The 23695-nt window shown below is 41.2% G+C and overlaps 2 protein-coding genes across 2 annotated transcripts; both read right to left on the bottom strand.

The window, feature by feature from the left end:
- Positions 1 to 1566: 1566 nt before the first annotated feature.
- Positions 1567 to 3419, bottom strand: LOC147482215 (ATP-dependent DNA helicase pfh1-like). The gene is made up of 2 exons (XM_086579240.1): positions 2085 to 3419; positions 1567 to 1974 (listed from the first exon to the last, which is right to left on the bottom strand). The coding sequence occupies exons 1-2, from the start codon at positions 3417 to 3419 to the stop codon at positions 1567 to 1569; spliced, it is 1743 nt and encodes a 580-aa protein (XP_086435366.1).
- A 12700-nt stretch (positions 3420 to 16119) lies between these two features.
- LOC147482214 (uncharacterized) lies at positions 16120 to 16740 on the bottom strand. Its single transcript, XM_086579239.1, has one exon. The coding sequence runs from the start codon at positions 16738 to 16740 to the stop codon at positions 16120 to 16122; it is 621 nt and encodes a 206-aa protein (XP_086435365.1).
- Positions 16741 to 23695: the final 6955 nt, after the last annotated feature.

The following is a 23695-nucleotide window of genomic DNA, read 5'->3' as shown; positions in this document are numbered from 1 at the left end:
AATGTTTAACAATGTCAAAAGATGATTGCAAAATCGAAAAATCAGGGCCATTAAAAAAAATTTAAAGTTGTCAACAATTTTTAAATAGATTAGAGATTTCCAAATGAGCCAAATTTTTGTAGAAAATCTATCCATAGTTAGGATCTCATATCCACAAAATATTAGGTTTTAACTCATCTTGTAAAGGGGCATGGTATAAACCATGGTATAAAAAACCATGATAAACGGATCCCTCCCCTATATATATACTAGTGAATGCCCGTGCCAGTCGACACTCTAGACACATTGCTTTTGAACAACACCCCAAGAGAGACCATCTCTATGGTAGCATTGGATCGATGATATAACCATTTCCAACAATTTTATACTTCATAATCATTTCATACGCATACTCAAGTGAGTTTAATTACTGCAATTCTATGCATTTCATTTCTCACAAACCAACTCATTACACATACCTTACACATTCATTAATTCAATACATATCAGAATGAGAATGATGAAAATAAAGGGAGAGAGTCTTCAATTAAGAGCATCATCATTTTTTTTTAAAAAAAATAAAAAATCCAGTAGAGTCTCCTTTGTATTTTCAACATTTCAAAAACCTAAATTTTGTCATAACCTGAAAATCAAACAATACAATTCTCATAGATCAACCATACCAAAATATATAACTTCATATTTATACATAACACAAATTACTTCTAAAAGACAACTAATTAAACATTAAAGAAGACTTTGCATAATTTTTCACCTGGGGCTAATTCTAGTAACGAAAGGGAAAAATAAAATAAAATAAATACTCCACACCCACTTATCGAGTTCCTCATTTATCTCATTCTCCCCTCTATGCATATTGTTCACACCATTCTGCCACCATATGGATAAATGCGCCATGGAGCAAAGACTACAATCATGTCGCTGAAAAATTATGGCAATTTAACTTGGTACCTGCAAACAAACCACATACACATGATTTTTTTAGACTTGATACATTTAGCATATTGTTTACAAAAGAGATGGTTCTCAAAATAAAATAATCTCTATTCTTATTTTTAAGTATCGACAATATCATCAAAAAAAAAAAAAAAACTATCATAAAAACTTACATAGTATATATATGGATACAACATATTCTTTAATTTCTAAACCAATAAAAGTAACATTCTTTAATTTCTCACTTGCCTTTTCTCATTGGTATTGATGTCCTTAGAGAAGAACTTCTGGGTATACGACATTTGTAGTACAATTTCTTGCATTAGGTGGAAGAAAAACGGATATTCTTTTTGAAGAAGTACATCTGGACATGGCCACATAAAGTTGCCCATGACTGAAAACCGGTGTCCTCAAATCAATGCCAACATATTTCACTGACTGGCCTTGCGACTTATTAATTGTCATGGCATAAGCTAGTCGAACAGGGAATTCTCATCTTGATAGTTTGAAAGGCAACTCTGAATTTGAGGGAGCCAGAGATATTCTTGGGATGAGTACCGGATTTCCAGCTTTCTCTCCATTCAAAATTTTGGCTTGAAGGACTTTACTTGCACATTGAAGCACCATAAGTCATGTCCCATTGCAAAGGCCATCTTTAGGTGCTATGTTCTTGAGCAACATTATAGGGCATCCAGGTTTTAACTTGAGATTAAAAGGTGGTAAGCTAGAAGGATCGAGGGAGTTCAGAAACTCGGTGGGATAGTGAGGCCCACTTGGATTATCAATATCATCTTCGATGATTTTATCTACAACCAAATACTCAAGCGCTTCACCAGGAAACAAATTCAGTGCAACCTCATTAATTGCACTCACATCATCATTACGGGCAGCAAGAATAGTACAATCAGTTAAGAAATTTGGAGACAGTATGTCCATAACATCCAATTGGGGATAGACAGAGAAGATGAGTTCTTGGATATTGGTACACTTGCGTATTCCATTCAGCAATTGTACGCATTCTTTGGGATTCGAACCAATCTAAATGAATCAAAGCAAAAAATAAATTCATTAGTTTCTAAAATAGTTCGTTTATATATGGAACTAATGGAGAAAAAAAACATTCTAATTAGAAGGCATTAGTAGCACACCTCCAACAAAAAATTGGCAAATTTGACATTCTCGGACTCTGCCATTTCAAGCCGCATGTTCTGTACCAAGTGCAAAACTTCTAAATAACTCCAAAGAAAATAGCGACGTAGTGATGCACCAACAAATTGCTCTCTCTGGCCTAACGGTATAACAGGCAGTGTTTGTCGAAAATCACCACCAAGAACTGTAGTGATACCACCAAATATCTTCTTGTTTCCACAAATATCTTGAAGTGTTCTATCCACAGCCTCAACACAGTATCTATGTTGCATGGGCACCTCGACCCAAACAATTAGTTTTGTTCCTTTAAATAGGTCAGTAAGGTCAGAATGTTTAGTGAAGCCGCAAAAAGTGGTATCCATCACATCAATTGGAGTTTTAAATGTAGAATGAGCAGTGCGTCCACCAAACAATAACAGAGATGCAATTCCTGATGATGCCACCATGATGACAATAAGACCCATGCTGCGGAAGGCCTTTGCAATTGTATTATACAAAAAAGTTTTCCCTGTACCAACTCCATTCAAAAAGAAAAGTTTTCCCTTGTCACCAAATACTGAATCAGTCACAGTAATGTAAGCATGAAGTTGTTCGTCATTAAGACGACTCACATCAACTGCAGCCTCTTCTCCTATGCATTCATGCTGAAGTTGGCGTTGCTCCCAAATGAGCCTATTGCCAACAATTTTGCTCCAATCCTCTTTTGGCTTTGGCATGGGCGGGAAATTTTCCAATGTCTTTCCAGATTCTAAAAAGACTTGTTCCACCAGATATAAGCCGTAATCTGTTATTTGCTCATCAGTTGGATCTGGGATGTCGTGCTTTGTTCGAAGCCAGTGTCCAATATCATCACATATACTCGATGCAAATTTGCTCCAAAGTAGATATGGTCGTAATGGATGAAACTCTAAAAAAATTACACAAAACAACCTCCGCAGTTGATATCTAGTTTTCATTATCGCCGCCTCTTCTAGGTATTGTATCCACTCATCATCAGCTTCCAACAGCCCACGGGCAATACATGCTTCTTTGTATGTGTTGTACACGGTATCACCGACTTTATAAAGATATGCAAAGGAGGTAAGCCCTTTTACAATAGTAAGTAGCAAGCGTAGATAAAACCGCTCCCCGGCATTGGGGCTTGCAAAATACATCCTACCAATGGAAGGTCCCTGAGTCCTAGGAGTCCACTCTTGAGAGTCTTTGTGGAAAACATAGTGTCGTGGAAACTCTTGATAGGTATATGCGCGTGCATCTGGATCTTCAGCACAACGCTTAAAGAAAGTTGTCAGTGTTGAAGTTTGGTCTTTGGCTCGGGCAAGAATTGCATCCATGGGCTCTTTGCTATTGAAAACAACCCTATGCATACCTTCAAAATGAAGCGCCAATCGTTGGACACTTGGAAACTCTTTATGCATTGGATTCTGAAATAGATGTCATGCAGCTTCTGTTGGTCCAATGTACCTTGCATCGATATATTGCTGAATCTCATTATTTGTTCCTGCCACCACCACTGTTGCTTTGTCATAGCCTTTGTAGATGTACTTGTTAATATATTTAAGAGCTTGACACGATGTACAAACTTCAACATTGATATGGCAATCAAACATTTCAGACAGATATGCATTGTAGGGAACAACATCTCCATTATCAACTTTAACCATTTTATTCTTCCTCTTCACAAAATATTTCTTGCCGTCGTCGCGCGCCGGTAAATGGAGTACCCTTTTTTATCCATAATTGTTTCCTCCACAAACTCTTTTGGATAGCCTTTGGTGCATCGACCATTTTCCATACATGAAGCACTCGGATCTCGATCACCACAGGGGCCATGAACCATGCATTTCTTCACTATTTCAAACAATGCAGGGTGGGTGTCGGGGTCTGGGAATTCAGCACATACAAATTTATCAACTTGCTCACTGTTTCGGATCTTGTCATCATGCGCAAGAAATAAAAGGCAATGCATGTGTGGAAGACCGCGCTTTTGAAATTCAATGGTATAGACATATGCAACCACCCGACCGAAGATATCATTCTTCAAAATTTCTTTCATAATTGCTTTTCGTTTTAGCTCGGATACCCGTGCAACTATTTCATGCCGAAGTGTCGAAGTTTGGTGTTCCTTGAGCGCATCTTTAATTTCCTGCCAATTAGGGTTTGCAGTCACCGTAAGAAAAATATCTGGGTGCTTATAGTGCCGGGTGATAGCCATTGAATCCTGAAAAATCTCGTACATGTGCCTTGGACTTCCAACATGCGAGGAAGGCAAAATGAACTGTTGGCCAATTTGATCAGGACTTAATCCCTCAAGTACAACATCTGTCAAGCACTTGTACACATCCGAACGGATGGTGTCTTGATTTAGTCTAATGTATTGCAGCCGGTTCTGTTCATATGCAGCCCAAGCATCAACCAAAAATTCATGCAACAATTTACACCCCAGCAAGATAGATGAGTACTCTGTGGGTCGTTCAAACAAACGGTAGGCATAATACAATAATTGGGTGAGTCTTACATTGCTTGGAGCATTTCTCTTGATGTCCCACAACTTCAAATCAGGTGACCAACCCAAATCCCCATAAAAAAACAGAATAACATAATGCAAAGGCAAATAAGCGGGATGACATTCGCTTATCCGTTCCAACTCATGCCCTCCTCTTAAGCGAAGTACAATATCACGCATGGCATCAACCTTACTCCCATCTCCAGGCAATATCATTGCGATCTCATCAGTTGTTGGAAGATTGTACCTTCGTCTATCTGAACGTGGATCATAGTGTAGATGGACCGGAACATTGTTATTCTCATAAACATTTTCAGTTAAAACCTCAAATGCTTGCTTATAGATATCACAAAACTTGTGGGTCTGCAGAAGAGTTTCTTGTACAGTTTTCAACACTTCCCTTGACAAATTCGGGTTGCGATTGTGGCGGTGATCCAAAGCAGCTAGGGGATCATAAATATAAAGTTGTGAAAACTTAGGTTCCATCCTCGGATCAGGCAACAATGAACCGATTTGGTGCCGCAACTCCCATGAACAATGAATGAGGTAAGACCACATCCATGTAACACAAGATCGTTAAATTTACAACCAAGACTGGTAAAGGCATTACACACATTGTATTGCTGAATCTGCTCACAGAATAATCTTGCACGTTTATTAGATCCTTCAAATAAAGATTTAAGTGCCTGAGGCAGTGGAGAAAGAAGCGGTAGCTTAACTTTTTCTTGTAAACAACAAGTTCCAAATAAAGGTCGGTTGCGCCTTGATTTTGATAACTGTTCATCTTTCCAATGAAGGGCTGAACAAAATGGACAAAGAACATCCATCTTTCCCAGAAAATGGCGGCGATTTGAAACAGGAAGCACATGGCCTCTATGAGGATTAAAAATTTCTTCTTCACTTTCATCAAATCCAGTCATATCATGATCACTGCAAAAATAGGCCTATGATATATCACGTTTTACGGTATGTTGAAACCTAACAAAAGAGTGAGAATTTAAGCACTTGACTTACATAGTGTTATCCTCACAACTTTGCATTATGACATCTTCCGTGATAGATGAAGAGGACCCAACATTGTATGTTAACCTCGTCTTCTTAAAGGAATCTGATATGTAATTAGACATAACGTCTTTTTCCCTCTGTCTTCGATTTTGTTGTGCTATAGTCCTTTGATCGATATCTTTTTCTCTTCGAAGACGTTGTGCAATAGATCTCCGATTAGGAGGTGCAATAGAGCTTTGACTGGGAGGCACAATAGATAAGAGATTGAGAGGCACAGTAGATCTTCGATTATGAGAAATAGCAGATAACACATTAGGAGCCGCGGGAGATCATCAATTATGAGGCACAACAGATAACCTATTAAGAGCCGCAGGAGAGCTTCGATTAGGAGGCACGACAAATAACCTATTAAGAGACGCGGGAGATTTTCAATTAGAAGGCACAACAGATAACCTATTAGGAGCCGCATTAGATCTTCGATTAGGAGGCACAATAACATATAACATATTCGGAGCCGCATTAGATCTTCGATTAGGAGGCACAACAAATAAAATATTGGGAGTCACAGTTTATCTTCGATTAGGAGGCACATATACCAGATTAGGAGACACAACATTTCTTCGATGTGGAGGCACATATACCAAATTGGGAGGTTCTGCTATGGAATTGTCTGGGTGAACTAACGATTCCCTTCCTCTCTCTTCCATGCGCTCTTTAACCATGATTGCCTAGGAAGTGTCAATTCACAAAAATTTGGAAACACACAAAGTTAAAGAATCAAAATGGAGCTTTAATCAAAGAGCACAGCGAAGACTCAAAGTAGTAAATAGTAGAACACCTAATTGAAAAGCACTGAAATACATTAACTTTCAGATATATTTAGGAATTAACATAGAAAATTCTAATTCAATTAAGTCTAATTTTCAGCTTTTGTTATTTTGTAAGAAGTAAGAAGAGCTCGTTAGTTTATTTACGTTCTCCACTATTTCATCAAAAACATGCTAATTGCATTAATAATAGTAAGTGGATTCTCCACTATCGATGTAAATATAAAAAAAGGAAACCAACCAACAATGCTCGTAGACTTTTCCCATTAAAGTAAGACCACCAGTGGAACGAAGTAAGAAATTTCCTTCACTTACTTTTGAACGGTCTATTTAAATAAAATCACTTCCTATTAAATAATAGGATTCTCCACTTCCTATTAGATAGATTGAAATTATAACAAATTGGCAAGAGTTTGAGTTGTCGAGATATATCTAGGAATTAACAAAGAAAATTCTAATTCTAATTAAGTCTACATTTTAACCATCTATTCTCCACTACCGATATATATCTAGGAATTAACAAAGAAAATTCTAATTCTAACTAAGTCTACATTTTAACTTCTGTCATTTTCCACTATCGATGGTAAAAAAAGGAATTCGAAAGCAACCCCATTAAACGCTCCAGTAATGACACCAGCACAAAGTTAAAAAAAAAAATAGCACACCAGCACAAAGTTAACAAATACCCATTTCTTAATTCAAAAAGAAAAAAACAAATAAGCTAGGGGGTTCAATAAAATTCGAAAAGAAAAAATCAAATAAACTAGAGGGTTCAATAAATTTCACCTTAAACGGCTTTTAGATTTTCGAATCGAACAAAGAAAATACTTTGTGGACTCAAGAGAATAATAGCAACGGCAGACTTCGATCTCTCGGAAGTTGTCTCCACCTCCAACAACAATGCCAGCACAAAGCTAAAAAATAGTACACATTTCTTTGATATCAATTTCTTAATTCAAAAAGAAAAAACAAATAAGCTAGAGGGTTCAATAAAATTCACCTTCGCAACTTTAATCACGTCCATCCTCTGCACATTTTCTTCTCTATCCTCCTTTATAGCAGTGCATTGTCTGCCTCCTACCACTCTCCTAGCATCCCGCGAATGTAGCCGGTCAATATATTTCTCATGAAACTCTAGGTTTTTAATCTTCTTTAGAACTGTTGGACTTTCAAGTGGTGCTTTACTGGTGCCTTTGAATTTGGAGAGAGGATGGCTGACAATGACCTCTGGATGCAATTTTGACGAAAACTTTGTTTATCCAATAAGCGTTCTGGAGCGGAGGGTGTTTCTAGCTCTGGCGGAGTGGAGGGTAAGTAGTGGAGTCGACTGTGTGTTTTAAGAAGATTAAAAAAAAAAAAAAAAACTCGTCAGTGTTCTCTGGGCTCGAACCCGCGACTTGTGTGCGAAAAGCCCGGAAAAACCAATGTCAGGTTAATAACTACTTAGTAACCGTGGGATTTTGCTAGAAATGATCTGGGCCGTCCTTTATTATAGTTTTGTCTTTTAGTGGGAAAAACACCCTATCTTATTAGATAGATATATATTCGATAAACCATTTGTATTTATAATCTAAACCAAAGCTTACAACAAATAGCTAACAAGCCATAAAAAAAATTACATGAGTCAAAGCAAAAATGAATAACAATAAACCCACGTAGACAAACCCCAACAGATTTTCCTTTTGTCCAACATTAGCAAACATAGAGTATTCGATGTACATCCACCAAACTAACACCAAATCAAAACCTTCGAAGCACCTATCTCCAGCCCGCTTCCTCCAAAAATACCCAAAAGTAGGAACAAAAGACTTGAAAGTCTCAATTGTCAAAGTAACACTTCCAAATGAAAACGCTTCAACAAGTGCACAATAGAGGTGCGACGGTGGCCTAGTTGGAAACCATGCCAAGATATTGATACACCAAAGTAGATGGAGAGGAGAAAACGAAGCTGAAAACATGCACCGTAAAGGATGAGAGGTGTACTTCAACAAACATAACCGACACACACCATGGTTCCTTAGCAAAAACTCATGACTCAAACTGGTGGGTGTAGACTTGCAACTGCGACAACTAAAGATAGCATAATGGGAACACCAAGCCAGACTAAAAACTATATACAGATCTGGCTTATTGTATGCTTATAAGACATAGCAAACCCCAAAGTGTGAGGAAGAAAATCATAAAGAAATCCTTAACACATCCACAAATTGAAAAACAATCTAGCTCATGACTATTGCCGATCAAAAAGTAATTTACCGACTTCAAGTTCAAAATAGAAAAAATCATTTCTTCTTCTTCACCGTTGCTGTAAGAAGTGATTACACACAAGACAAAAATCGACAATCAAAAAAAAATGGCCGAGGTGAAGAAATTTGTCGGGATTTGCTTTTTTTTTTTTTTTTTTTTTTTTTTTTGGGATTTGGGGTGTGGATGGAATTGAAGAATTTGGGTTGGATTTGAGAGATTTGGGCTTGGAATTGAGAGATTTTGTGAAACTTGGGGTAGAAGAAATGTACATCTATTTATCTTTTTCCAAGTTTCATTGGTTTAATTAATAATTCTTTACATAGGAGTGGTCTAGTAGTAATTATTATTATTATTATTTGCAAAAGTTAGGGGGTTGATAGGGTTATATACTAAAAGTATTACTTTTGTATTAACTCTAATTCTTTATATTTTGAATGAGAATCATATGGGCAAATGTTATGCATATTATATATGTTATTAGTTATATGCATGTGTCTAATACTTTATGTTGTAGATGATATGGTGTGAACACACAAAAGATCATATCATCAGTACCTTATAAAGTATAAGTAATCGTTCACAACCTAGATGGATTTGGACAAACCATTGGTACGGTTGTAGTATAATCTGGTATTAGTCTATCTTGACTATAGGATTACACTAGTACACTTTGTGTATATTGAACAGGACCAAGTGAGGTTGTTTCTCTTTATACTGACTATATAAGAGAACAAACGCCTCTGTTATTATGGATGTTTGTCCTCTTAATCCAGATATAATAACGGGCACTTACGTGCATTATACATTGCTTTAAATCATCAGTGAGTGAGATTCATTTGTGAATCAATAAACTCGATGGATTGGGTAATGACATTGTATGTAAGGTGTGATGTTGATTATAGAAGGAATCCGTGACCCGCAGGAAGTCGGGTTGATGATGTCCCCTTGAGGAGCTCAAAAAGATTGTCATGTAAACCCTGCAGGTAGATTTATTCCAACATGACAATGAGGTTGAGTGGTGACAATGAGGTTGAGTGGTACTACTCAAGGACATAAGAAGTTGATTAATATAGTTGTCAGTAACTTGACTTAATCAACGGACATTCGATATCTTAAACACGGGGAGATCCACAAGCATATAATATGGATCCCATAAATGCTGACCCATAATTTGGGATTAGGGCGGTAGTGCAACAATGGCCTTTAGTAGAATAAGCCATTTGTTGACAAACTTGGGCCGTGTGTTCTGGGGGAACATGGGAAGCCCAAGCCCGTCAGGAGGCCCAACCCTAATTTCTCCTCATGGTCCCTGTTGTAGCATATAAATAGAATCATTTTTCTCTTAACCGAAATTACTATTCACTGGATTGAAAAGAGAGGCAAGGAAAGATAGATCCAAAATTGGATCTAGCTTTGTGAGAAAGAAGGGGGTTGGTAGATCGTTGCCCACACAACATCCAATCTATTCTAAAGGAATACAACAGAAGATCAAGGGGTTGATTGTTGATTCGGATTCATAGCTATTGGATTCGCAGAGATTACATCTTAGCTGATTCTAAAATGTATGTTTTCTATCCAAAATCGTGAGAACCCATTAATTTCGCTGCGCGTGGGTTTTCGCGGTTTGTAGAAATTTGCATTCTGAAATAACGGTTCCTACAGGGGGGGTGGTCCTCTATCCTATTAAGATATAATCAGAAATGACAAAATCAACCACTATTTTAAAAAAAATTACTTGTTCTATTAAGGGGTAAATTGGACAAATTAGAAATGCATAAGCCATATGTTTTACAAAAAAGTGTGACCGTATTGGAGACAGCCCCCTATAGTAGTATCATGGTTTGGCGCTACCTGGCCTCCATGTAGCTCCGTCACTGAAGTACAGTTGTAAACCAAAAAATTAGGAGTGGGTCCTCTATCTTATTAAGATATGAGGTAATACCCATGCCTTCGGCACGGATGCTTCAAATTGGTTTTACTCATTCTAATATTCTAATACTGATCCTTTAAGCACTTATTTCAAGTAATCAACTTTTCGAGACATGGCAAAGTTATCAAATGTTGCAACTAAGTTTGAACTATGTTATTAGCAATTTAGCATAGATTATTAGGACTAAAGGATACATCACTGGGGCCAACCAATTTAGCAATTTCTATCAATATTATACGACAACAAACTTTTGATTCGACTTCAAGATCTGAACGTTCGAAACTTTCTACTACGCCATGTCATAAAATGAAGATACTTCTACCTCATCATAGCCTTAATAAATCAATGAAATATGCAAAAACAAAGTTCTTGGAGTTGCTATCAATAAGTTAGTCAAAACATTGAATTAACACATTCATTTGTAGTGACTTTGTAAATACATTCATCACATATAGCTTCCGCAAGAGTTGTAAACAAAGTTTGTAGTTTCCATCTGATAAGTTGAACTTGCATGTCATATAGAGTCTTCCATCCGCTCTCAATTGAACTTGCAACCTCTGCATTTGTTGGAAGTGAAAATCGGCACCACCAATTGTTACACCACTACTCTATTACAAGCACTGTTCACTACTCCCTATGCACTATTCCAACTCCCAACCCTATTCACTCCCCTTTCCCTCTTTTGGTCGCTCTTCTTTTTCCTTAGGTCCTCCCCCCTTGGATTAATGAATCCACCTCCTCTTTTCTCTCTCACTCTTTTCCTTTATATCCTTCCCTCTATCCATCTTGGCCCTCCATCTGTCCCTCCATCTCGCGGCCTTCTTCTTTCCACGTGTAGGGTTTCCGTACCACGACCACGTGCCTTTGCTCCGATCCTGTGCACCGTGGCTAAGTATCATATAAGCTGGCCTGGGGTCATCCACCCGCTGATGTCCCTGGTCCCTTATCCTACCACTACAGATGCCCCCTCTCGAGTCCGCGATCCTCCTGCAATCGGAGGGTCGAGAGTCCAGCGCATTCTATCTTTCTGCCGTGGTCTTCCACCTCCTTTGCATCGCTGGATTCACGCGCTCCCCATGCTCTTACTGCCTGCGTCCCTTCGATTTTTGTGCCTCCACGCGTCATCCCTTGGCTGGTTCCTTTTGGTGTCTCCTCGATTTCAGCTTCTCTCAAGTTATGATTTTGCCCTTCCCTCTTATAAAAGCCCGCTCGAATCTTCCTTCTCTTTCATTTTTCCTTCTACTCTCTTCTAGATTTATTTTCGCCCCCACTCACTCACCTTCCTTTTTTGGTTACTCCGATCCAGCACGTGTTCATCCCCTGCGTTTCCCTTCTGCTAAAGCTCCTGTAACAGCCACTCTCTCCCTTCCCCAGGTTGGTCTTCTTCTCTCTTTATTTCCTTTTTCTTTTTGTATTATGCATTACTCTTTTAAAGTACGCTTCTCTCTTTCTCCCCTCTCTGTCCTATTGCGACCGTGCGTCTTCCTCTATGAAATCTTCCACAAATGTCGGACTCCAGATCCAACGCCTCTTCCTCCTCCCCTTCTCACTGTGTTGCCTCTCCCCTTCTTTTTATCCCACCGAGGCTCTATCTACTTCCGGGCAATCCCGTGCCCTTCCACCGCCTCCACCCGGTAGCCGTAGACCTAATCTAGAGGCGGTCAAGGCTACCTATGGTATTCCTGCTGATGTCACCTTAGAACATGTGCCTGACCTAACTTACTTTCCCCATTTGGTCCCTTACAAACCGGGGTGTCTCATGGCCACGGTATGGCAAATTGTTGCCGGACTCTGCTTACCCCTCACCTGCCTTGATGTCGAGGTATGCAACCATTTTAACATTCCCCCTTGCCAAGGCATTGACAACTTCTGGAGGTTCATGTATGCCGCGAACCAGTACAACGAATCTGGGATACCCAAGATAACGGTTCGCGATATGACCGCTCACTACTACATAAAAAAGAGCACTAAGGACGTCAGTGTGGGATATCATTCCTTCTGCGTCCGCCCTAGAAAACAATCTTTTATCCTTCGTGTCACTTCTTCAGATAAAGTATGGCATCATTATCCGTTGTACGTCTCAAGAAACTTCCTATCTGCGGATCTTCCTCCTGATCTGACCCTTAATCATCTGGCTTTCCTTCCCAGTAGTGAGTCCCCTTGTTATTTACCCTTCAATATGTATGTACCGTGGTTTCCCATCTGATCTTGCAACTCTTTTTTACAGGCTGGCAACCAGACTCGAAGTCGCGACCCTACGACCATATCTCCTCCACTATTTTTTCCGAAGCTCCGCGACCTGGGACCCTCCCAATCTGCAGTTCTTGGAATTGATCCCACTACCGCCACTCCACTACTGTCAGACCCCCAACTGAAGAGTATTAGAGGGTTCAGTGCCCCTTTTTTCCACCCCCCTCCACCCAAGGAACGAAAACCTCGGAGCTCACCACCTCCCTCAAAAAGACGCCACCCCCAGAAATCCCAACACCCCACAGTAACTACCCGTCAACCCCCACCTCATTTCTCCAACTCCCCTTCCTATTCCGCAGCTCACCCCTCTTACCAATCCCTGACCACTTAGGAAGATCAATATCTATCCCCTCATTCTCCCTCTGCGGCATCTCCCCACTCCGACATGGGTGCTAACAAAAGGAACTTATTTGACAGCGACTCGGATGAGGATGTCGTCACCAAGGTTGCCACCGCCACTGTCGCCCGCTCATCTCCTGGCCCGGCTTCAAAGCGTTCGCGACATTGTGCATCTGAAGAGCCCCCCGCCAATCTGCATACTTTAATTTATGCTGCCCCCACCCGTCCAGAACAGCGGCCTGGTAAGGAGGCGGCTTCCAGATCTGGCAAAGGGGCTGCTGACCCTATCCCCGCTTTCTGCCATATCTTCAAAGTCCAAAATCGCATCGTAAATGCCAATGATTCGGCCTTGGAGAACCCTGTGGTGGCCTCCTCCCTTTTTTTTGGGTCCCACCTTCCCAAAGATCTCGTTTACGCAGAAGGGGGCTCATTTGACTAGCACAGAACCTCGTTCTACACCGGATGGGAGAAGGTACTCTTTTCCTCCCATTAAGTAGCTTTCTTCCTCTTTTCTGGATAGCCTGACCCTTACTATCTCTTTCAGATGAGCTTGGATATCTCCTACATTATCCGCGACCTCTTTGGTGCTAGGTCCAAAGTTGAATTACTGGAGAAGGAAGTCGCCCGACTTGAACAGTTGAACGGGGTCGTGGAACTGGATAAGCTCAGAGCCTAGGACGAGCTCAAATCAGCTGAGGCCTCCCATTTGGCATACATGGATAAGGTTAATGGCCGCCTAAGCCACCAGCGTGAAACCCTACTCTTGCAGCACAATGCAACCACCGTAGCTCTCTCCCAGAAGCACCAAGATAACACAGAAGCCCTTCTCAAAAAGCATGAATATGATATGGATGAACTTCAGGATCACTTTCGGGCACTGGCCGACAAGAGGGTGGCCAAGAAGATCAAGGAGGAGTATGACCGGCTTATCAAGGAAGGCCGGCTCCTTCCAGAAGCCCCCATACCAGTCCCGGGATCCGAGGTCGCTGTGATATCCACTGATCCTGCTTCCTCTACTGCGGTCACCGCTCCTAAGGTAGCAGAGTTGGTGGCTGGGGCCATTGATGCGGCTGCAGATGTTGTTATTGAGGAGGCTGCTGATGTTGTGGTCTACCAAAATGTTTAGATGTCTTTAAGTTTTGAATCTAGTTTCTGAGTGCCCCGTCTTGTTGTTACTATTGTCTTTTGCTATATTTGTTACTCTACACTTTTATTCTCTTTTGTTCTCACTAATGATCGTTGATGAGGATTGATCTCCTCCTTTTGATTTTGATGGTTGTATTATTTGATTTGCAAAATCTGCTTTGTCCACGCTTTATCTCTTTGTGGTCCCTATACCATGTAATGCACTTTGCATAATGAAGCTCATGTTCCTACATTTATTCCCCACTATTAAAGGCAACTCGATTTGCCTTCCCTCTTTCCGCTCATCCACCTGATTGCCCTTGGATGTGCCGAGGCACCTCCCCTCTCCCCACTCGGGTTGGGCACCTCGTCCGCGACATATATGGCAACTCACCTGCCTTAGATCTCATGTCCGCCAACCGGGTCAACTCGCTTCACCCCGGTTTGGTTGGGACCTCATATCCATGCTGGGGTAGCTCATTTTTGCCCCATTTTAGTTCGGACCCCTCGTCCATGAAGGGCTCATCCCCTCCACCGCCTTCACTCTGAAGGGCAAGCGAAAGTTAATGCAACATTGTCCATCCCAAAAGTGCTATGGTTTTATATATTTACAAATAGCTCATGCAATTGAGGACCTCTCCTATTACATTTACTCATGAAACTTTTTCAATAATCTCACATTCCAAGGTTTCTCTACCATTTTTCCCTCCATGGTTTGTAACTTGTAAGTACATGTCCCTTCGACGTCAACCACGGTATAGGGCCTCTCCTAATTCGGTCCCAATTTCCCCTCGCTCGCTTTCTTTGTGCTGGGGGTCACTCTGTGAAGGACCAAGTCTCCTACTTTGAATCTCCTCAATCTCACCCTCTTGTTGTATTGCCTTTGGAGGCAGCGATGATACTCTTCCAGCCTTATGCACGCGGTGTCCTTTCTTTCTTCGGCCAAGTTCATGTCCTTGGACAGGATGCCCCAGTTTGACCCACCCTCGACAGCTCATGTCCGGGTGATAGCCGCCACCATTTCTGATGGTATCACGGCCTCTATGCCATATGCCAGTGAGAAAGGAGTCTCCTGAGTGATTGTCCGCGGTGTAGTTCGATATGCCCACAACACATGGTTTAATTCGTCAGCCCAAGCCCCTTTTTTATCCTCCAATTTTCTCTTGAGATTGTTGAGTATGGTTTTGTTAGAAGACTCAGCCTGTCCATTGCCCTCGGGGTTGTATGGGGCAGAAAATCCCTGTTTCACCTGATAGGTTTGTAAAAATCTCATCACCTTAGAACCGATGAACTGGGTTCCGTTGTCCGTGATAATAGCGTAGGGCAGCTCGAAACGACATATTATGTTCTCCCACAAGAATTTGACCACTTGCACCTCTTTCACCTGTTGCAGTGGCACAACCTCAATCCACTTGGTAAAGTAGTCGGTAGTGGCTAACATGAATCTCCTCTTACCACTGGCCATTGGCAGCGGCCCCACTATATTGAGGGCCCACATCGCAAATGGCCAGGAACTGGACACATTGTGCAGCGGCTCAGCTGGGGCAAATATCAACTGAGAAAACCTGACATTTCTCACACTTCTTGGCAAACTCCACATCGTCTCTCTTCATGTGAGGCCAAAAATATCCTTGTGTTAGCAACCGGTGGGTCGTTGTCCTGCCCGCTGAATGGCTCCCACAATCTCCCCCGTGTAACTCCGCGAGCACCTCTTGCGCCAGCCTCGGTCCCAGGCATTTTAGTAAAGGCTCATTGAAGTTCTTTCTGTATAACTCCCCTCCCATTAGCGTGTACCTCTGGGACGCCTATTCCAGTCTCCTCTTCTCTCTCTTATCAATCACCTCATACCCAGATAAGAATTGTTTGATAGGTTCCATCCATCCTTCATCTTCTTCCGCGGCACTTAATATCTCCGGAGGCTCCTCGGTACTCGGTCTCTCCAATTTTCTTACTTTGATAATCCTCTCCTTTGACCCTGGCATGGCTGCGGCTACATAGGCCAGAGCATCTGCATGGCAGTTCTCCCCGCGGTTTAAATGTATGAATCGGATTTGTGTGAACTTCGCCGCCCACCTCTGTAAGACTTGCAAATATCTCGCCATTCGAGGACATCTCGCCGCGAATCCACCGTTCGCTTGACATATCACCATATTTGAGTCTGAGTATACGGTAAGTTCCTTCATGCCCAAACCCTCCGCCATCCTCAAGCCCACAATCACCACCTCATATTCTGATTCATTATTTGAAGCTACGAATCCCAACTTCATTGTTTGTTCCAGTCTATTATTTTTCGGTGTAACCAGTACCACACCTATTTTGTTGCCTACATCCGTGGCCAATCCATTCGCAAATACCCTCCAACCATTCCTCTCATCCCATGGGTTCAAGTGATCATGTTCCTCTTCTCGTTCAGGCTCTAAAACCATCTCTTCCCCCCATGTGGGATCTTCCGCAGGAAACTCTGCCAAAAACTCCGCCACTGCCTAAGCTTTCTCCGTCGTCCTGATTTGATATTGGATCTCATATGAACTCAGCATCACGGCCCATTTCAGCATTCTTCCTAATTTCTCAGCCTTCAGAGCTTGTTTAAGGGGCAAATTCATCACCACGACCACTACATGAGCTTCGAAATACGGTTTCAACTTCAGGGCCGAGAATATTAAGGCAAGAGCATACTTCTCCACTCGGCTGTACCTAGTCTCCGCATCTAACAAAGTCTTACTCTGGAAATACACTGGCTTTTCCATTTTATCCACCATGCAAACGAGGACCGAGTTGATCACATACTCCGTGACCCCTAGGTACAAATACAGCTTCTCTCCCATTTCGGGCCGCGACAACAGAGGTGCTTCACCCAGATATCTTTTTAACTCTTGAAACGCTTGCTCACATTCTGTTGTCCATGCAAAATCAGTAGAGTTTCTGAACAACCTATACAACGGCCTACATTTGTCGGATAATTTTGAAATGAATCGGTTTAGGTCCGCGACTCTCCCTGCCAATCGCTGCACTTCTTTCACCGTTTGAGGTGACGACATTTCCACCAACGACCTTATCTGTTCGGGGTTAGCCTCTATTCCCCGCTGCGTCCCGATATACCCCAGAAATTTCCCAGTGGTGACTCCGAATGTGCATTTCTCTGGGTTGAGTTTCAAATTGTGCATTCGCAGTATCCTGAATGTTTCCCTCAAACCCTCCAAGTGTTCTTCCTCTGACATGCTTTTCTCCACCATATAGTCTATGTATATCTCGAACCTCTTTCAAATTTTGCTCTTGAACATTTTCTCCCCCAACCGCTGGAAAGTGGCTCTTGCATTTTTCAACCCAAATGGCATTTTCGTATAGCAGTACGTTCCCCCTTCCACCACGAAGGACGTTTTTTCCTGGTTTGGGCCATACATCGCAACCTGATTGTATCCCATGGATGCATTCATAAATGAAAATATTTTGAACCCAGCAATTCTGTCCACCAACTCATCTACTCGCAGCATAGGATAGATGTCCTTGAGGCACTCCAAGTTTACGTCCGTAAAGTCAACACACATTCGCACCTTGCCATTTTTCTTTGGGACCGCGACTATATTGGATAACCAGTCCATGAACTCCACCTCCCTTATGATTCCCGCTTCTTTTAGCCCTGGCAACCTCCTCTAAGATTCCTTCCGCGTATTTGGGTTTCACGCTCCTCATCTTTTGTCTTATTGGTTTCGCATCCTCCCTCATATGAAGTCGATGACATGCGAAATCTGGGTCCAAACTGGTGATATCCTCTATCCCCCAGGCAAACACATCCTTGTTCTCCGACAAACACTGTACCAGTTTACTTTTCCACTCTTCCTACAGATTCAACCCTATTGATGTAAATCTCTCTTCTTCCCCTGCGCCCCAGATTCACTACATCCACTTCATCTAAAGTCTTCGGACCCATCACGACCTCCTCCTCCCCCTCCACCGCCCTGCACTGTAATTGATATGCCTGCCTTTTCCTAGGGTTCAATGATTCTCCTCCCGGTCCGCAGACCATTCTCTTAATGGTATCCTGATGACTGTTCTTCAAAGCCACCTGATCGCCGCGAACTTCATACATACCCATTGAAGTGGGGAATCGAATAACTTGGTAATAGATCGAAGGCACCGCTTTCATTTCGTGGATCCACCTCCTTCCTAGGATCGCATTGTACTGGGAGTTAGAGTCGACTACCATAAATCTTGAGAACACAGTTACAAGGCCCTGTCGTCACTGGTAGCAAAAGCTCTCCCATAGGCTCCGTGACACTCCCATTAAACCCATACAAACTAGACCACGGCGGCCTTAGTTGCCCCGGATTGATCCTCATTTCATCTAACGCTCCTCTAAACAGCAAGTCCACCGCATTGCCACAATCAATCAGTACCCTTTTAACCATGTAGTTGCCCATCACCACCGTAATGACCAACGCATCTTCATGTGGAGTATCGACAGCTTAGAGATCTGCACTGGAAAATATAATCTTATCTTCCCCATTCAATGCCCCTGAGCTATATCGCTGTCCTATGTTCGACTCATTGATCTATTGAATACTCGCCGCCCTTCTTACCTTATCTCTGTGGGTGTTGTGGCTCAGAACTTCTCAACTAAAAATAACATTGATAGTTCCCAATATTCTCCTTGGAGCTGGGACCGGCTCCGCATTCAGGGCCTCCGCTATAAATTCTCTCATCATTCCCTTCTCTATCAACCTTTGGACCAACCATTTCAACGCATAACAATCATTACTCTCATGATTGTGTACCTGGTGGTACGCACAGTACGGCTTGTTTGGCATTTCGGCAGGTACGGTTTGCCTTGTACCCTTGCATGTTCTTGATCAATGGTAATATCTCACTCAACGGCCTGTTTAAAGGTGTATGTTCTACCTCATGGTACGTCTTCATTTCGCTCTGTTCCCTTCGCGCTATCTCCCTATTCCTTTTCGGACGCGATGTATGGTCGCGGTATCGTTCATTACCTCTGTCCGCCGACTCTGTCCTTCTGCGATCCCCCTCTTTCTCTATCGATGACACTTCGCCCGCCACCCTCTTAGAGTCCTTCTGCATTGTGTCCTCGTACCGAATATACTTCTTTACCCACGGATATAACTCGTGCAAAGTCACGATCTCATTCTTGGCAACGGACTGATGGACCCCTGTTCCAGGCCGCAGACCTTTTTCAAATGCTATCACTGCCGTCCTTTCATCCAAATTCTCCACCTTCAAGGTCTCAGCCTTGAGGCGGCACAGATACTCTCTGACCGATTCCGCAGACCTTTGTCTTACATTAAATAAGGTCGCGATGTCCACAACCCGCTTTTTTTTTATGTATAAAATGATCTATAAACGCCGGCTCCAATTCTTTAAAGTTAGTTATACTCTTGAAAGGCAACCGATAATACCAGTCCGAGGCTCCCCCTTTCAAGCTGGTCGGGAACATCATGCATCGCAACCCATCGTACCGCGCCTCTTGCCAGAGTGGCATCTGTTGCCTAAAATGATGAATGTGATCTACTGGGTCTCCCGTTCCATCGTACCTCTCAAACCTTGGTTGATTGAACCGTTTTGGCACCTCCGACGTCCGTATCGCATCCGCTAGTGGGTTACAGTTCAATCCAGCCACTACCTGACTGGCCACGCCTATTTGATTCTTCATCTGTTGAAGATTCGCCTCTCGGTCGTTGTTTATCATCTCTTGGACTTGCTTCATTGTTAGCCCAGCCACTAGGTTTTCCACCAGATTCGGCTCGTGCTCCTCCCCTTCCTCAGCTCTCTCACTCTCCAACCCCTCACTTAGCTCTTCCCCGCCCTCTTCCTCCACCCTCTCTCTTTCTTTTCTCAACTCCTCATTCTCCTCTCGCAGCCTCTCAATCTCTTCTCGCATCAGCCGTGTTTCTTCCGCTGGTCAACCCTCCTCTCGTTCTTCCCCTTCCCCAATCACTACTTCCGGCATCGCGTCCTGAATCCTCACCTTTTTTGGTCTACCCGCTGCTCTCTTTGGTGCCATTTCTATGCTGCTCGTATCTTCCCCACAGACGGCGCCAAATGTTACACCACTACTCTATTACAAGCACTGTTCACTACTCCCTATGCACTATTCCAACTCCCAGCCCTATTCACTCCCCTTTCCCTCTTCTGGTCGCTCTTCTTTTTCCTTAGGTCCTCCCCCCTTGGATTAATGAATCCGCCTCCTCTTTTCTCTCTCTCTTTTCCTTTATATCCTTCCCTCTATCCATCTTGGCCCTTCATCTGTCCCTCCATCTCGCGGCCTTCTTCTTTCCACGTGTAGGGTTTCTGTACCGCGACCACGTGCCTTTGCTCCAATCCTGTGCACCGCGGCTAAGTATCATGAGCTGACCTGGGGGCATCCACCCGTTGATGTCCCTAGTCCCTTATCCTACCACTACACCAATCTAATCAAATTTACTTGAATTCTTTATCCTACAACAACCACCCTGAAATGCTAAATAATAATAATAATATATATTTTAACAATCGAAAGTGATCTAATTTTAAAGTAAACTGGGACGCATCACAATACGCATCCTCAATATGAAGAACTGCATATCAGAAAACTTGTGCGGCTGCCAATACAACTCATTGTTTAGGCCAATCGAATGTGCTACAGTTGAGTCAGTATAACTTCCAATTGCATCTACCTTAAGGCTTACATGTATTGTCCTCTTTTATTGATAACTTACATGTATTATCTATCTTCTGTTCAAACAATAACCAAATAAGACAATTAAAAACAATTGCTTGAAATGGATATGAAAAAATTTGATATTGGATGAGTAAAACAACAGTAAACTCTTTGAGCAACAGATGATGAGCCACTTTAATAAGGTGTTCTTCCACTCGAGTGAAAGTAAAGCCTCCAAAACCAATGAAATGTTTTTAGCAGTACGTAAAGGGTCTAAACAGCTTGATGGTTGGCCTAGCATCATGTTTCTTATCAATTATTTCTGCATTTGCACACATAAATATCTATAGACTCACCGTATTAGAAAGCTAAGTGGATTGTAGACTGTTGACAATGCCTACGTCTGATTCCAAATCTGGAGCTCAACTACGAAAGCGTCTTTTGTTGTCACAGGCTATCGTACTACCACTCGAGTTTGAACCATATTCAAATAGGACCTTCTAGAAAGTCTTCATCCTAAATAAGAAGAGTAGATTATGCATTAGAGTAGCATGAAAAAGTATTTTATTAACAAAGAATTAGGGAGTAGAAATCGCAAAAAGGGCGTTGTGGTTTTACCATTATAGGCCCCCTAATCACTAAGGCAATAAAGGAAAGCAATTACTTTAACTTCGAGGACAAACACCCAAATCATCAAAATTCGACATGCTAAGCCATATATATAAAGAGAAAGAAACTATATACCTTCAACATGTGTCTTGGATTAGTCGAGAACAGTGGAATCGAATAAAGATTGGCATAAATCTTTATTTTTTGCAACCACAACCTGTTGTAATAGAGAGATTCCAAACCCATTTACATTTACCAACTGTCAAATGGAATCTCTAATTTCTAACAAAATAAGTTACGACATTGCTGAAAACTATAGGACTTCAGTTTGTTTATTGATTTAAGCAGACACGAACCAGAATGAGCTTGGTTGGTTTAGGGAGATAAAGGTAAGCAAGAAAAATGTTTCAATATATATACATGAAATGGAATTGGCATATTTCTAGCCAAATGTGATATGAATTTAGATATAGCAAAAAAAATTTTTTACTAACATAACTTAAGACATTTAGTGAATTCTAGACCTCATTAACTGATGATTAGAGGAAGCAAGACCTTATTGACGGTGTTGAACCCATGTCAGTTAATCTTAAAATCTCAGCAAAGAGGTATCTGCAAAACATAAGTAGTATATAATTACATTGACCAAGAAAAAAAAATTAAATACAAAAAACCAATATAAAAAACCATTCCAAAGCTACTTTAACAACTCGTACATAAAGTTGAATAGAAATTTACCTTATTGGTTAATTGTAAAATCTCAGCAAATAGGTATCTGCAAAACATCTATAGTATATTAATTCATTAGGTAAAAATACCAATTTAAATACAAAAGTCCAATATAAAAAAAACTATTCCAAATGTAATTTAACTACCCTACATAAAGTTTAAAGAAATTTAGTGTCCATTACCACTTCATCTATGCAAAAGGTAGTCAAAATATGCTTTTAACTCTACCTTCATAGATGTCCACCCAACGAATTTTGTCGAGATGAGCTGATAACTAATGTAAATCCATTCAATACCACCTAGTAATCATTGTATTTTAACTGCATGGCTAAAGTTATTGACACATCCTACATATACTTTGCGTGTAGTCCACCTTACAATATTGCTCATTTGAGTGTACAGACAATGTCTAAAACCTAGAGTGTACATACTCACCTAAAACTCGAGAAGATCGACAATGAAACATTTTTTTTAAAAAAAACAAAAAACATATATATAAATAAATAAAATTTTAAGAACGGAACCTAAGATACATGGGGACTTCTTGGATATTAGAGACACATTGCAATGATCAAATTCAACCACTAACATACAGAGCAACCAAATATTCTGAAATGATGTCCTCAACATAAAAACTATTCTATAGAGAAAAAAAAACAGCACCTGACACTTCAATATTAATCGTCAAACATGACATCAGTGATTGGCCTCTTCGTTGAGTAAGCAGTTTGGATGGTCACAAAGGTTACTGAGATCATGCGTTGCCATAGAAAAGGTCTAAAATAGTTTCTTCAGTGGTTCTAAAGCAATGAAAACAATGTTGAACACATTAATTTTGTGGCCAAGAGTTCAACCCAAAAACAGTCAATAGAATTAGAAAGCAATAATCGTACTGAAAATACCCAAAATCCTTACCAATTATCAAAAGCTTTGTAGACCATTCGTATGATATTCCAAAATGATTTTAAGTTTTTGATGGCTTGAGAAAATGGTTATGAAGTTGTAATCTAAGAGATTTGTGAATTGTGATACCCAAACAAATCAGTGAGACATGAAAAAAAATTCAACTCGATCAATAGTTGTGTAGTTATGTGATGCCCAAATGTTAGCTAAATAAAACAAAGCAATAGTTTTATTGAATCAAAACGTAAACCATTTAAAATTTGGGAAAAAATAACAACGGAGGCAAAAGAATAAAGTCTGATAGAAGATTTACCCGATATGCATGCATTGGGTTTGAATCATAGTGTGATAGATATCAGAAGTGGAATTGAGCAGAACTGGAGTGGACATAGAGGAAAAAGATGAAAATAGATGGGAAGTTGGTATCATCATTAAAACAGAACTAATGCATTAGTATCCTCATTAAAACATAGCACTTGATCAACTTA

The sequence above is a fragment of the Coptis chinensis genome, chromosome 8 (genome assembly GCF_015680905.1).
Source record: "Coptis chinensis isolate HL-2020 chromosome 8, ASM1568090v1, whole genome shotgun sequence".
Lineage (NCBI taxonomy): Eukaryota > Viridiplantae > Streptophyta > Magnoliopsida > Ranunculales > Ranunculaceae > Coptis > Coptis chinensis.
Note: the sequence above shows the minus strand (reverse complement) of the source record. Positions and strands in the feature narration are given on the sequence as shown.